Source organism: Orcinus orca, chromosome 1, assembly GCF_937001465.1.
Source record: "Orcinus orca chromosome 1, mOrcOrc1.1, whole genome shotgun sequence".
In the NCBI taxonomy this organism is placed as follows: domain Eukaryota; kingdom Metazoa; phylum Chordata; class Mammalia; order Artiodactyla; family Delphinidae; genus Orcinus; species Orcinus orca.
The window spans coordinates 103,262,939-103,277,881 of NC_064559.1; the positions used below are offsets into that span (position 1 = coordinate 103,262,939).

The following is a 14,943-nucleotide window of genomic DNA, read 5'->3' on the forward strand; positions in this document are numbered from 1 at the left end:
TTGCTTCTCAGGACTTTGCTGTTCCAGCTGCCTGGAAGGTTCTTCCCCTAGTTTCCCAAATGGCCTGCTCCAGCCCTTCATTCTGGAGAGGTTTTCCCAGACCACCCCATACAAAAAGCCCTCTACCCATCACTCTGCTTTATTGTTTTTCTTTTGTTTTTGGGGGGTTTTTTTTGTTTTTTTGTTTTTTGTTTTTTGCGGTATGCGGGCCTCTCACTGTTGTGGCCTCTCCCGTTGCGGAGCACAGGCTCCGGACGCGCAGGCTCAGCGGCCATGGCTCACGGGCCCAGCCACTCTGCGGCATGTGGGATCCTCCCGGACCGGGGCACGAACCCGTGTCCCCTGCATCGGCAGGCGGACCCTCAACCACTGCGCCACCAGGGAAGCCCTGCTTTATTGTTTTTTAAAGACGTTTTCTAACATATGTTTATTTTCTGGCTCCCTCACTAGAATATACACTTAATAAAGGTAGAGATTTTATTTTCTTCACTGATGTATCACCACAGCCCATCACAGTTCCTAGCCAAAAGGGTCTCAACAAATATTTGAGAATGAATGAATGAATGAAGCTATTGCAATAGCCCAGACAAACGCAAATAAAGCAGGAGGAATGAAAAGAGGATGAATTCAAGAGATTTCAAGGGATCCCATGCTGCCTTAGTTGCCTTTCCTAGGCAGCTAAGCTGGGGAAAAGGGGGTGGCTGGTGAGAGGTGTTTTTAAGACTCACTTGCTTATACAGGAAACTGCAGACGATAAATGGTTTTCTCAGCCTTTCTCCAGGGAGGTCTCCCTGCCTCTATCTCCTCATGGCTCTCTGGGCCTTTTTCATTCCCCTCCACCGGCTGAGTGCTGGCAGTGTTGGTTTACTGTTTGCAGTGTTGGGTACCTGCTTGGAAATTGCTTAGTCCAAACAAACAGTTACTGAGCATTTGCCATGTGCAAGCAGTTTGATAGGTACAGAGGATACAGAGAGAGGGAGGGAGGGAAGGGAGAGAGAGAGACCCTACCTAAGGAGTTTAAATCTAGGGTAGGGAGACGGACAAATTGGATCATTTTCCTAAAATGGGATTTCAGTGCTGCACAGAGGGAAGCCCAAAGGAAGGGCCCTTAACCCAGGGAAATAGTCCTAGAGGAGGTAACAGTGAAGGTGAGTAAGAATTAGCCAAGCACAGAAGAATTGGAAAGGCATCCCAGGGGAGGGGAACAGTATCAACAAAGGCAAAGAGGCACATAACATTACATAACAGAGAGTGACAGAATTTCACTATTATAAAAGCATAAAGTGTGAGTTAGAGAGTCTTTAACAGGGCTCATCTTAGGAGTAGCAGGAACACCATTTGGGGGTTTCAGCCAGAAAACATGTACCTGTCCCACAGCAGCTCTCGCTAGCCTCCAGTTGCCTGAACACAGACCTACCCCTACCAATGGGATCTGGCTGTTCCACAAGTGCCAAGTGTGCAGGGAGAAAGCAAGGAGGGTTATCCAAGCCCAGGAAGGATGGGGGTACTTCTCTGCTCTGGGGACAGAGCTGTAGTACTGACCTTCCTTCCCCATGAACCCATGTCCAGCTGCCACCCAAGGGGAAGCTTCGGAGCCTGTGTAGCCAGCATGTGGAAAAGCTGCAAACCTTCCAGCATCTCCACCCCATCGTGGTCCAAGCTGCTTTCCCTCCACTCTACAAGGAACTCTTCAGCACTGAAATCGAGTCACCTGAGGGGTTGTCCAAGTGACCTGGAGGAGGGACTCCGTTCCCTTCCCTAGAGCCTCGTGGCTCACCTTCCTCTTGGCCTTTTCCTTTCTTGTGCGCCCTGGAGGGTGGTCTCTGCCTGTTTTGGGGGGGGGGGTGAGCAAATGCGGAGACTGGCTTTCTGCCCACCAGCCTGCCTGGCGGCAGGCCAAGAGCTGGGGCGGGGGGGATGGAGGAACACCATCTCCAGCCTCAGCTTTGTCCTGGCTTCTCTCAGCTTCTGGGAGACCTGGGGTGGGATACAAGGACCTCTAGGAGGACCTAGGTGTCCTCAGGACAACAGGGGGATCCAGGACACCCTGGACAAACAGAACTCAACTCTGGGCTCAGAAGCTAAGAATAGGCCTTTGAAATACCTCATTGCATTTCCCTGGGGGCTTTGGCTGGGGAGACGCATCAAGCTCAGAGACTGGCATCTGGAGCCCAGGAGGACCTGTACATAACATGAACCTGGATTGTTAGATTGTCTGCCTTCCCCCTTCCTCCCAGCTCAGCAAGGAAACCGTTGGGTACCCTGGGGTCTAAAAGAGACTAGATATGTGGAGGGTAAGGATGGGATGGGGATAAGGGAGGGGCTGGGGATAATATTTTTATGGGATTTGGGTATAAGGATAGGGTATGATGAAGGCCAAGAGCGTCACAGATGGACAGACAGACAGAGTTAGAACTCAAACTTCTTATGTGCACTTTAAAAATAGACTTTAGTGGTTACACAAATGTGATCAGAGACACATGTCCACATACATGTGAAACACATAGTCACACACTTAACCTGTAGTCATGCAGCTCTATAGATGCATTTGATCTGACACAATCTCTGTCTTCCTTGAGGTCACAGATCAGAGGAACTTCGTGGCCTCAGGGAAGATCCCAATCCTGAGGGACCCCAGAACATTTTCACCTGGTGCCCCAGTTCACCAATCTTAGACGTGGGGTGGCCCAAACTCTATCCCAGCCCCAGCTGTCTTCTGTCAAAGGAAACCCTAAAAGAAGAGATGGCTGGACACAGTCAGAAGGCCAAGGACAGACCCTCGGAGGACTGTCTGGGCCCCATCCTCCAGCCCTGCTCTCGTTATGGCGAAACGCAGCAGATGCGATTCCACCACTCTGTGCCTGGGTACCACCAAGTCTGGCAGGGTGAAGGAGACCTGTTTCTCCAGCCGTGATCTTGCCCGAGAACTTCTCTTGCCTTTATAAATAGCTGTGAGCCCTCCTCTGAGGGATAAACAGCAGGTGGTCAGGAGGGTTTTTTTTTTTTTTCCTCTCAGGGGAGGGTGAACATAAACCCTAACCTGTGCTATTCTTTATAAAACGACTTCAAAGGCAAGAGGTGTTGCTGCTCTGCAATCTCATTCCTGTGTGAGGACCCAGGTTCCCAGCCCTGCCAGCCGTCCGCACTGTGAGGATTCTGCACCCACCCTGAGAGGTCCCCCACGGAGGCGTGGGGGCTGGTCCTCAGGAGCCCCCCACCGAAGCCATCTCAGACTAAGCTCCGCAGTGGGTGTTCTGGGCTGAGAACTTGCCCCACAAATGATACCCACAGGGAACATTTAGAATGAGAGGCTGCACAGAACTGCCCCGCATCTGGGAGACTGAAAGACAACCCTACGGAAAGTGCCTGACCCCAGAGCTCCGCAGGGGGGAATCAGGATGCCCGAGAGACCCTGCGGAGCTGCCCAGCAGCTTCCACCACCGAGCCCTCCACCCCTTGGGGCTCCGGAGCCTCCCTCTGCGCTCCCTCCCCTCCTCTGCCATCCTGAGGTGGCGCCTGCTGCAGCCCTCCCTGGTTGCTTTATTTATTTATTTTGCACCAACAGGGTTGCTGCAGACTCATTCTTGCCTGGTTTAAAAAGAGAGAGAGGAAAAAAAAAAAAAAGGAGAAATGCTTTCTGGCTCTTCTCTCTACCTCGGTCTTGGCAGCAGCCACTGCAGCAGCAACAGCAGCAGCGGCAGGCAGGGGGGCAGCGGGGAGAGAGGCGCAAGGGGAGGTGCGGGGCAGAGGTGCAGCTCGAGTGGGACGGGCCCCCAGCCCCGCACAGATGCAGTGCCCAACTTGATGCCACCCTCCAGCTTCTCTGGTAAGTGCACCTACCTCCTGTCCCAGAGCTGCAGCTGCCCTTCTCCATAACGTTCTCAGAGACAAGGCCAGACCCGTCAAGGCTAGAGGGTCTGTGCCCACCCCAGGCCCAGCCAACCATCTATCCTGGCCCCATAGGACTTTGATGGGAAAACTAAGATGGCCCAGGTTCTCCGGAGGGAAGGACTCCAAGCAGACCTCCCTCCATTTCCAGGGTGCTCTCTCTACCTCTGGGAAGGGTTTTCCTGCAATCCGTGTGGATATTCCAGAAATCTTACCTCCAAGAGAGAGCCCCCTCCCGGTGTAGGTCCCCATGCCTCACTCAGGTCTGCTTTAAAGAGGATATCCAGGATCAGATGTGTCTCTGGACTGCCACATAGAGACAAGAGGAAAGCTCCCTGTTCCTTGAGGGTGATGCCCCAGACCCCAGCCCATACAAGGAGAGAAAGGAACGGTCCTGACACCTATCTCTTCCTGCAAAGTGGCCGGAAGCCAGTCCTGTAGCCGTGGAGATTGGCAAGGGAAGTTTATGATTACATTAGCGACCTTTAAAGAGAAGGGGCCAGATCCCCAGCCCCTGGCCCAGCGGGCTTCGGAGACTAAGAGGACATTCACAGGAGTGGCAAGGAGGGAAGCTGGGTTACAGCTTCACTGCACTTTTGCTGAATGCAGGAAGGAAGGATGAGCAGGAACTGCAGCAGTAGTGATAAAGAGCTAGCTGTCAGGTGGACTTACCAGGGGAATGAGGGTGGCTGGGACATCTCTCTGCCTGGAGAACTCTTAGCATGCCATCCATACCTGTTAGGTTGGGATTGGGAACAGAGGAGTCTGCTCAGCAGCTTCTGCCGTGCCATTCCTTCTCATGCCCAAGCCTCAGGACGGTGTCCTACGTCCCTCTGCTCTTTGGGCCTCTTTCTTCAGTTTCTGAACTACTACAGTCCTCTGAATTAGCTATAGGGTAGCCACCAGAACGATCCTTCTAGGAGAGGGTATAGAATGGGAAATAAAGGGGAAGAAATCACACCATCTCTTAAACTGCTTCTCCTAAGTTCCACCTGGGAGAAAATGGGCCGTGGGGTAGAAAGCTGACCCTGTAGGGCCCAGAAAGCCTGAGGCCTGAAAGGTCAAAGGTGATTGGGATCTGCAGCTAGAAAGAAACCGAGGCCTCCTGCCTCAGTTGGCTCAGTTGGTCCTATCTCTGTAGCATCCCTTGCCAATTCCAATACCTCCCCTTCCTTGGGGTCCCGGTTGTCACTAAACAGGGTGAGTCTATGGGACCTCTTCTCCTCCAGCACCTCAGTCAGGCTCCAGTGGTCATCTGCCTGATTTTGCCCAGGCCCCTGGCACCCAGAAACCACTTTAAGTTGACAGGCTGTGCACACAGACTGTGCCCAGAGATCTGCTGTGCCAGCCAAGGGCTCCCTTGGTCCCCACCATAGCGTCTGGCCAGGCGCTGTCTCTCCTCACTTGTCTATGCCTACCTGGCTCTCAGTCTGTCTCTTGTGTTTTTCTCAGGCAGCAGAGGCCAAAGGGGACAAGAGATCTCCCTCAGACTCACACACTAGGCTTGAATCAAAACACCACGAAGGAGGGGTATGAGAGAAGCCCAAGTCTGAGGACCAAGCAACAAAACCGGGGCATCTCTTGGGTCCCTCACACCCTAATGTCATCTATAGGGGAGGCGGCGTTGCCCTTGGGGTTCTTGTGAGGGATTCACGTACCCCCTGCATCCTGTGCTTTATCTAATGTGCAGCTTGGCTGTCATCCACAAGGTGTTCTGGGGAGATTGGATCTTGTTAGTCTGGGGCCTCAGGCCCTGGGCCAGGCTGGAGGAGGGCAGAGGGGCAATAAGTGGAGCCTGGGGGGCAGAGCTGAGGCCCACATGCTTCCCAGCCTTGGATGACTTAGTCAAGGCGATGCCTGTCTCCAATCAGGATCCAGGGATATGATCCCCCTTAAGCCGTAGACAAAGCTGTGGGTACATAACCTGGGAGAAGGGTGGGCAGAGAGGGACATAGCAGAGATTGGGAGAGCAGCTATCAGGGAGAAGGGACCTGAGGTATTTCTGGATCTCACAGATGGAGGGAAACTCAAAAGTTACTTCCCTGCTGCTTCCTGTCTCCCTCCCCTAAAACTTTCCCCACTTGACTCGGGTTCCATAAGCTAGTAAGCACTTGGCCTGTTACCCAGGTTGGGAGGGGGAGGAAAGTACAGAGTCCCCTTAGAGGAGCTCCAGAAGGCTCCAGGGAGGTGTGCACCAGAATTCCCCCCAGATCTGCACCCTAGCTGCTGGCCATGCTGAGATGGGTAGCTCAATATCTCTCTCTCCTCTAAGGAGGCCCAGGGAAATCCAGGGTCCCCATCATCTGAAGCCACTTTCCAATAAGGGCCATGCCATCGTCTATTCCAGGATGGAAGAGGGGATGGCTGCGGCCACTACTCCAAAGCAAGCCTGGCCCCCCATCTTTTTCCTGCTCCTCCTGTCTGGGGGGAGTAGCGGCGGCTGCCCTGCTGTGTGTGACTGCACCTCCCAACCCCGGGCAGTGCTCTGTGCCCACCGGCGACTGGAGGCTGTACCAGGGGGACTCCCGCTGGACACCGAGCTCCTGGACCTGAGTGGGAACCGCCTATGGGGGCTTCAGCGGGGAATGCTCTCCCGCCTGGGCCTGCTCCGGGAACTGGACCTCAGCTACAACCAGCTGTCCACCCTCGAGCCAGGGGCCTTCCATGGTCTGCAGAGCCTGCTCACCCTGAGGCTGCAGGGCAACCGTCTGCGAATCGTGGGCCCCAGGGTCTTCTCAGGCCTGTCTTCCCTCACGCTGCTGGACATTCGCCTCAACCAGATTGTCCTCTTCCTCGATGGAGCTTTTGGGGAGCTAGGCAGCCTCCAGCAGCTGGAGGTTGGGGACAACCACCTGGTGTTTGTGGCTCCGGGAGCCTTTGCTGGACTGGCCAAGCTGAGGACCCTCACCCTGGAGCGCTGCAACCTCAGCACCGTGCCTGGCCCGGCCCTGGCCCGCCTTCCAGCGCTCGGGGTCCTGAGGCTCCGGGAATTAGATATTGGGAGGCTGCCGGGAGGGGCACTGCAAGGGCTGGGGCAGTTAAAGGAGCTGGAGATCCATCACTGGCCGCCTCTGGAGGCTCTGGAGCCTGGGAGCCTGACTGGGCTCAATCTCAGCAGTCTGGCCATCACCCGCTGCAATCTGAGCTCGGTGCCCTTCCAAGCTCTGCACCACCTGAGCTTCCTCAGGGTCCTGGATCTGTCTCAGAACCCCATCTCTGCCATCCCAGCCCGGAGGCTCAGCCCCCTGGTGCGGCTCCAGGAGCTCCGACTGTCAGGGGCATGCCTCACCTCCATCGCTGCCCACGCCTTCCATGGTTTGACTGCCTTCCACCTCCTAGACGTGGCGGATAACGCCCTTCAGACACTGGAGGAAACAGCCTTCTCTTCTCCAGACAAACTGGTCACCCTGAGGCTGTCTGGTAACCCCCTGACCTGTGACTGCCGCCTCGTCTGGCTGCTCCGGCTCCGCCGCCGCCTGGACTTTGGCACGTCCCCCCCTGCCTGTGCCGGCCCCCAGAACGTCCAGGGGAAGAGCCTGAGGGAGTTTTCAGACATCCTACCTCCAGGGCACTTCACTTGCCAACCAGCCCTGATCCGAAAGTCCGGGCCACGCTGGGTCATTGCAGAGGAGGGCGGGCATGCCGTTTTCTCCTGCTCTGGAGATGGAGACCCAGCCCCCATCGTCTCCTGGATGAGGCCTCAGGGGGCTTGGCTGGGAAGGGCCGGGAGAGTAAGGGTCCTGGAGGATGGGACGCTGGAGATCCGCTCTGTGCAGCTACGGGATAGAGGGGCCTATGTCTGTGTGGTCAGCAATGTAGCTGGGAATGACTCCCTGAGGACCTGGCTGGAAGTAATCCAAGTTGAACCACCAAATAGCACTCTCTCTGACCCCAACACCACCATGCCAGGGATCCCAGGGCCTTTCTTCCTGGATAGCAGAGGCATAGCGATGGTGCTGGCAGTCGGCTTCCTCCCCTTCCTCACCTCGGTAACCCTGTGCTTTGGCCTCATTGCCCTCTGGAGCAAAGGCAAAGGCCGGGTCAAACATCACATGGCCTTTGACTTTGTGGCACCCCGAGCCTCTGGGGATAAGAACTCTGGGGGTAACCGGGTCACTGCCAAGCTCTTCTGACCTTTCCTTCCACACTGGGGACCCATCCAAGCCAGCTTCAGATACCAAAGGGGAAGAGAACCAAGGCTGCTTGGACCAGAAGCTAGTCCCAAACAGCATAGATCTCCCACGCCTCCTGCCTGCACCATGCCAGCAGCTAATGCCACCTCCTGATAGCTGGCCTCCTTGTGCTTTTGCAGTTTGAGGATAGCATTGTCATCTCTTCCCTGAGGGTCCCAGGAAGCTGAAGATATAGACCCTGTAGTCAGCCCAGTCCTTCCCCCACCACATACAAAGCAGGAAATATAACCCTCCAGTCTGCTAGTCTAAGCTCCAGGCTTCCTTCACACCCACCTACACATACCTTAATAACCAATACCAATCGCCAACCACAGCCATAGATTACTTCAGAAATGGGGCTGGGAAGTGCCACTTGCTTCTTGGAGTCTCTGCTCCTCAACCAGGTGGTCTCTCTCTCTCTTTTCTGCTCTGTCCCCTCTCTAGGGGCAAACAACTAGGGCCAATGACCTCAAGCTAAGGAGAAGAGGATGTGACAGGGGGTGTGGGACGGGAAGGAGGACAGACTACACACTGGCACTGAGTGTGCATGAGCCCCACCACCTGCCTCTGTCTGTCACAGCATTAAACCTGTTGCCAAAAGGCCACGACAGTAGCAGCCACAACTAAATGTGATCTCTGGAGATTTCTTCAGTCTTTTCCACCCCTTATTTCTGTCAGATCTCCCCCTTCCTACGCTTTCTGCCTGCCCATTGAGCCTGTATCCTAATGGCCTTGCCTGAATCTAACGAGCCTGACAACCAGGGGTTTACGCAAAAGGTTGCCCACCATGCCTGGAGAGATCAGCACACCCAGCCCATTTCAGTGTCAACCCTTTCCCCTGTACTCTCCCTCTCCGGACTTGGAGGAGAGATCCTCTGCCTTCCAAAGGATCCCTCTGCAAAAATTTCAACCCAGGGCACCCAGCTCCTTCCCTTCTTTCTCACTCTGGTTGGAATCTCCCTAACATTCCTGTATTGCAGATCCCTAGTGCCCTTGATGGAGAAAGCAAGAGCACTCCTAGAAAATGACTAACAAAAGCAAGAATCTGCAGCTGTCAAAGGAGAGAGACCCAGAACACAGCAGGACTAGGTTTGAAGGAACAAGGTGGGAGGGGCACTGCAAGCTGTAGTGAAAAGTGGAGGGAAGAAGAAGCAGCAGGAAGCACCTGCCTTTCCACCGTCCTTCAGCAGTTTCCCCTGGTTCCGTGTTCAGTGCAGCCCCGGTGGGAAGCTGTCTTTGGATAGAGGTCGCTGTCTTATGGAGACCCCAGATGCAGAGGCAGAGTGGGAGGAGGAGATGCTGACTGCCTCTGAGTGTACTCCAAAGAAAGGCCAAAGCAGAGCTAGAAAAAGTAGAGATGCTGAGAGCTCAAGGGACAGGGCAGCAGCGTCAGCATCACCGGAAGGGGAGGAGTGAAGGGAGAGGAAAGGAGCAGGGAGGAGGGGCCGAGAAGTGGAGAGTCACGAGGTCCCTAGGAGTCTCTCTCTCTCTCTCTCTCTCTCTCCCTCTCTCTCTCTCTCTCTCTCTCTCTCTCTCTCTAGCAGCATCTGCACAGCGTCCTTAGTTCCCCTCCACCCTCAAGAGCCCCCACCCACCCCTCACCCAACAATATGCAAAGCGTCATCAGCTTCCTAGCCATTCCTGCTGCCCTTGTCCTTGCCCTGAGGAGACTCATTAGGAGATTCCCAGCCCAAACTGTCCCTGACAGGTGAGAGAAGCTGGCGCCGAATGGGGGCAGCCAGACTTCACCTGCAGGCAAGCTCTTCGGTGGGGCAGAGGTGGGAATCTGGGGGCAGGGGGCTGTGGGCAGAGGTGAATGTGAGAGAGAACCCGGCAGTTTGGAGAGCGAGGCTGGAGAATCACACAATCTTGAGCATCCGGAGCCTCCAACCTTGCTCCTGGCACCGTGCACACACAATTCCCTTAGCATTGCAGCAACCTCCCCTCTCCAGTTTATTAGACAGCCCAAAGGTTGTCTAATAACCTTGGGGCACAGCCCTCTCCCTCATTTCTAAAATCTTCCACCAGTAGCTTGTGAGATTGGGACTTGTGGGGGTCAGGTGCTAGAGGTTCTCATACTAGTTGCCCACACTGCAATTCAGAAAAGGGCAGAAGCAGCATTGCTGTTCAGAGAAATCTACTCTGGGAAGCCCCCGAGGCAGTGGGGAATGGATGACATGTGTCTGGATTGGGAGATGCTGCTGCCTGAGTCCCACAGCCGCCAGAGCAGCCCAACAGAAACAGAATGTGAGTCACTTATGTGATTTCAAGTTTTCTAGTATCACATTAAAAAAGCAAAAGAAACAGATACAATTAATTTTAATACTCTATTTTATTTAACCCAGTGTACCCAAACTATGATCATTTCAACATGTTATCTATATAAAAATGAGTAATGAAATATTTTACATTATTTTTTCGTATTAGGTCTTTGAAATCTAGTGTATATTTTACACTTACAACACATTCCAATTTGATAACTAAATTCTCACCAGAAATATCTGATCTGTAGTTAGGTTTCATAAAATTCACTGTTGAGAAAGTCAATTCACACATCCAAGTTGTTCCATATTAAAAGTTTTCCAATAACTAAATCAAGTATTGGTTTTAACATTTAAATTAATTGAAATTAAATAAATTTTAAATTCTACTCCTCAGTCACACTAGCCATCTTTCAAGTACTCAGTAGCCACATGTGGCCAGTGGCTACAATATTAGACAGCAGAGCTCCAGACACTGTAACTCTGGGTGTAGACTAGGGCCTCCTCAGCAGAGGTGGGCAAAGTGTCCCTCGAGAAGCACATTCAACCTAGAGGAAATGCCTGTGGGGTTCCCCTACTACCACCCCTTGCTCTCCTGACATGGCCTTTCCAGAACACCTTCAGAGAGGGACGCTAGTTACCGTAACAAGGTTACTGCAATGAGCACTTCCACAGCTTGTCCAATCATCAGAAAGCCAGCCCCTTACCCCATGTGCCCGGAAAGGCTGCCCTTAGCTCAAGGGTGTGTGTGTGTGTGTGTGTGTGTGTGTGTGTGTGTGTGTGGACAAGTGTGTGACGGCAACCAGGGACACAGGCGGGTGGTGTGTGCACATGTGCAGGGATGTTATGGTCCACATCAGAGGCAATCCAATGGCAGCTCTCCCCTGGAGGGACAGTCGTGGAGATAGAAGAAAAATAACATTTATTCTGTGTTAGTTGGTTACATGTATGTTTTCTTATTTAATCCTCACATCAACCCTATTAAGACAGGGAATCTTGGCTGATGGAACTAAAGGTCAAATAGATTAACTTGCTCGGGTACACAGAGCTGGTTAGTAAGGGAGCTGCTTCTGGACTCAGGGCTAACTCAAAATCCAAATGCTTTCCACCACACTGCCATACTGCTCAGTCACTGTCTGCTCTTATAACCCCCTTCCCCAGGGTCTCTCAGCTGCAGGAACTGACCTGTGAGAAAGGTAGAATCCAGGGGTCATCCCCAGCCCCACCCACTCTGAACAACTCTTTTAAGGGGAATGGGGTCAGTTGTTGGTCCTCACCTTCCTTCAGTAACTCTAATGCACCTGATTCAGGAAGCTGAGGATTGGTTGTTAGTTTTTAATCTTTCTTCTCAGTCTCCCCCAGCATCCGTCTCTCAGAGAGAGGCAGGAGACTCTGGGTAGGACTTTTGCTCTTAGCAGTGAGTGTGGTGATGATTCAGGCCGGCGAGCACGTGAGATCAGAGGACTCCTGCGTCCTCTTCCTCCAAACTGCTTTGTAAAGAGGAGTTAAGGAAGGAGACTTAGAGCTGGATGTTGGTGGCCAGAGAAGCTGAGGAGAATGTCTCTCTCCTAGGACACCCTGCCACAATTCATCAATCTGATCGAAAGACGAAAGAGTAGCACCAGTATAATTTCTGATACTAAGGCCCACATTCCCAGTTGCTGGTTTCTGGTGAAGAGACTTGAGTGACGGGGGAAGAAGGGGTGATTCCTACAATGGACAAAGGGAGTGTGCTGTTTTCCAAAACCTCAGATAGCTGAATATCATTTGAATAGTTTACACGTTATCCAGGAAGGGAACCCTGTAAGCAGCCAAGGCTCTAAACAAGGCTACTGCGTTTGAGAACCCCTCCCTGCCCAGCCCTTTAGCTAAAGTCTACTTTCCTGCTTTGGCTTACCGAGTGGAAACACCTGCCCACTGCACTCTCCGGACAACCCACACTCTATGTCAATTAGTTTCACCTACTGCCACCTGCACCTTGTTCAGAACACCCTTCAGGGAAACAGAACTGGACTCTTCAGAGCGGGAGATGAGAATAAAGAAATCACAATTCACCCAATCCTAGTCTCTCACAACTCAATCTTTGAATCCTGGTTTGGGCTCTTAGAGGGGGAATGAGATGACAAATCCCAAATACACAGTGACTTGAGAGTGATCATCTCACCTAAAGTTATCCTTTCTACTCCCCAGTCTCCCTACCCAACCAACTAAAAGTCCACCCTCCTTCAGAAAATTTCCAGGAAAAGTGATTACACCTGGCTTTTCACTGCTCTGATTAAGAAATTAATCCTGTGGTTTAATTTTTTATTTTAATTCCTCTTTTTGGACTTCCACTTCATTTCCTCTTCTTTGCTCACCAGCTCCCATTGGAGCTGGAAGATGATGAGCCCATAAAGTAGGCCTGTGCTTTTTATTTATTTATTTATTTTTGCGGTACGCGGGCCTCTCACTCTTGTGACCTCTCCCGTTGCGGAGCACAGGCTCCGGACGCGCAGGCTCAGCGGCCATGGCTCACGGGCCCAGCTGCTCCACGGCATGTGGGATCTTCCCGGACCGGGGCACGAACCCTTGTCCCCTGACATCGGCAGGCGGACTCTCAACCACTGCGCCACCAGGGAAGCCCGGGCCTGTGCTTTTTATAGCAACAATGGACACTCTTCCTTAGGTCTGAACTACTGTTTACCTTTTTAAAAGTAAAAATAGCTATAGCAATCAAGGCACTCAAATACCTAGAAATAATCTTAGAAACTATATATGTAAATTTTACATGACAAAAACTTTAAAACGCTACTGATGGGACATTAATGACTTACACATGTTTATAGGAAGATTCTATATCATAAATATAAAAATTCTCCCTTATGTAATCTAAAAATATGTGATTCCACAAAATAACATTAACAGTATACTCAGAAAGGAAATTGTGGTATATTCCCAAAATATAATACTACACGGTGATGAGAATGAATGGACTAAAACTATACACAATAATATAGCTGAATGTCACAAAAATAATGTTGAACAAAAGAAACCAGACACAAAAGAGTACTTACTGTGTGATTCTCTTTGTATAAAAAACAAAAGAAGCAAAACTAGTTTCTGCTACTAGGAGTCAGAAGCAAGTTTACCCTTGAGGAGAGTAGTGACTGGGAAGGGATAATGTTCTGCTTTTTTGATCTGGGTGTTGGTTACACAAATGTGTTCCATTTTTTAAAATTCATCAACATGTATGCTTTTCATCTGTGCACTTTTCTGTGTATATATTGTACATCAAATTTTTAAATTGTGGTAAAAATAACACATAATGTACATCAATTTTAAAAAACAGTATGGTACTAGAACATGAATAGAGAGATCAATGGAACATGAAAAACCCAGAAATAGACCCAAATACATGACAATTTGGATCTTATGAAAGGTAGCATTCAAAAACAATGGAGGAAATATGGGTTATTCAATAAGGGTTGGACAAGACAAAACTGGATCACTATTTCACACCTTAACACCAAAATAAATTCCAGGTGAATCAAATATTTACATATGCAAAAAGACACTATAAAAATATTTAAAGAAAACATAGGATAATTTCTTAATAATCTTAGGTCATAGGACGCTTTTCTAAATATGATATGAAACCCAGAAGTTATCAAAGAAAATGCTGACAAATTCAGCTACATAAAAATAAAAAATACTTGCATAACAAAAAAGTCACCATGAAAGTAAAAAGACATAGGACAAACTGGGAAAGGGGAAAAATATTTTCAACTTACATATGAACAAAAGGCAAATATTAAAAGTCCTGACAACCAAATAGAAATATGAACAAAGTGTATGAACAATTTACAGAAAAATAGAAAGCAATTGTCACTTAAGCATATTAAAAGATGCTCAACCTTATAAGAGAAATGAAAATTTAAATTGCAGTGAGATGCCATTTACACTATCAGACTGTCAAAAATCAAAAGGTTTGATAACAGGCTGTATAAGCTTGCTGATGGGAGAGAAGATTGGTAAAACTTGCATGGAAGGCAATTTGGCAATACTAACCAAAATCCTTTTCAAACATTGTTGGAATGAAAATGAGAAAAATCTTTGTGGGAGAAAGAGAATTTGTGAAATTGTATCTATCCAACTGAAGAAACAATACAAACACTTCTCAGTGTTTGCAGCCCTAAGTATTTATTGTACTGATATACAAGAGCCAAACAAAATATACTTGGGTATCAGTATAATGTTAAAGGGACTGATTGAATATATCTTAATACATCCCTCAGGCTTACTATGAAACTTAACTATTAGGCAGTTACCTACGTGCTGCTATGGACAGATATCTAGACCATATAAAAAGAAACTGCAAAATAGTAATGTATAACATGTTACCGACTGGGTAATATATATAAATATATTTAATGTATACATGTTTACTATAGAATATCCTGTGAAAAATCCACAAGAATCTGGTAAAACCGGTTGTTTCTTAGGGAAGACAGACCTTTTATTCCTTTGTAGAATGTGCATGTACTACTTACTCAAAACACATATATATTTTTCAAATTAACACAAAACGAGAAACTGAGGCCCACTGGCATCTCCTTAGCTGACCAGAGATATAATCTTGCATT

At 50.1% G+C, this 14,943-nt stretch overlaps 2 protein-coding genes across 6 annotated transcripts in view; both read left to right on the forward strand.

The window, feature by feature from the left end:
• Positions 1-3,075, forward strand: part of RORC (RAR related orphan receptor C) — a 23,925-nt gene extending 20,850 nt beyond the window's left edge. For all 5 annotated transcript variants that reach the window (XM_012538834.3, XM_004285229.4, XM_033415494.2 and 2 more), the window contains one exon: positions 1,570-3,075. In XM_012538834.3, the coding sequence (XP_012394288.1) occupies positions 1,570-1,731 (162 nt within the window). In that variant the 3' untranslated portion in view covers positions 1,732-3,075. The remainder of the gene's footprint in view (positions 1-1,569) is intronic.
• A 707-nt stretch (positions 3,076-3,782) lies between these two features.
• LINGO4 (leucine rich repeat and Ig domain containing 4) lies at positions 3,783-8,665 on the forward strand. The gene has a single exon (XM_033415493.2). The coding sequence runs from the start codon at positions 6,129-6,131 to the stop codon at positions 8,019-8,021; it is 1,893 nt and encodes a 630-aa protein (XP_033271384.1). The 5' UTR covers positions 3,783-6,128; the 3' UTR covers positions 8,022-8,665.
• Positions 8,666-14,943: the final 6,278 nt, after the last annotated feature.

Coding starts and splice junctions, on each gene's coding strand:
- LINGO4 (XM_033415493.2), top strand. CDS start 6,129: ATGGGTAGCTCAATATCTCTCTCTCCTCTAAGGAGGCCCAGGGAAATC.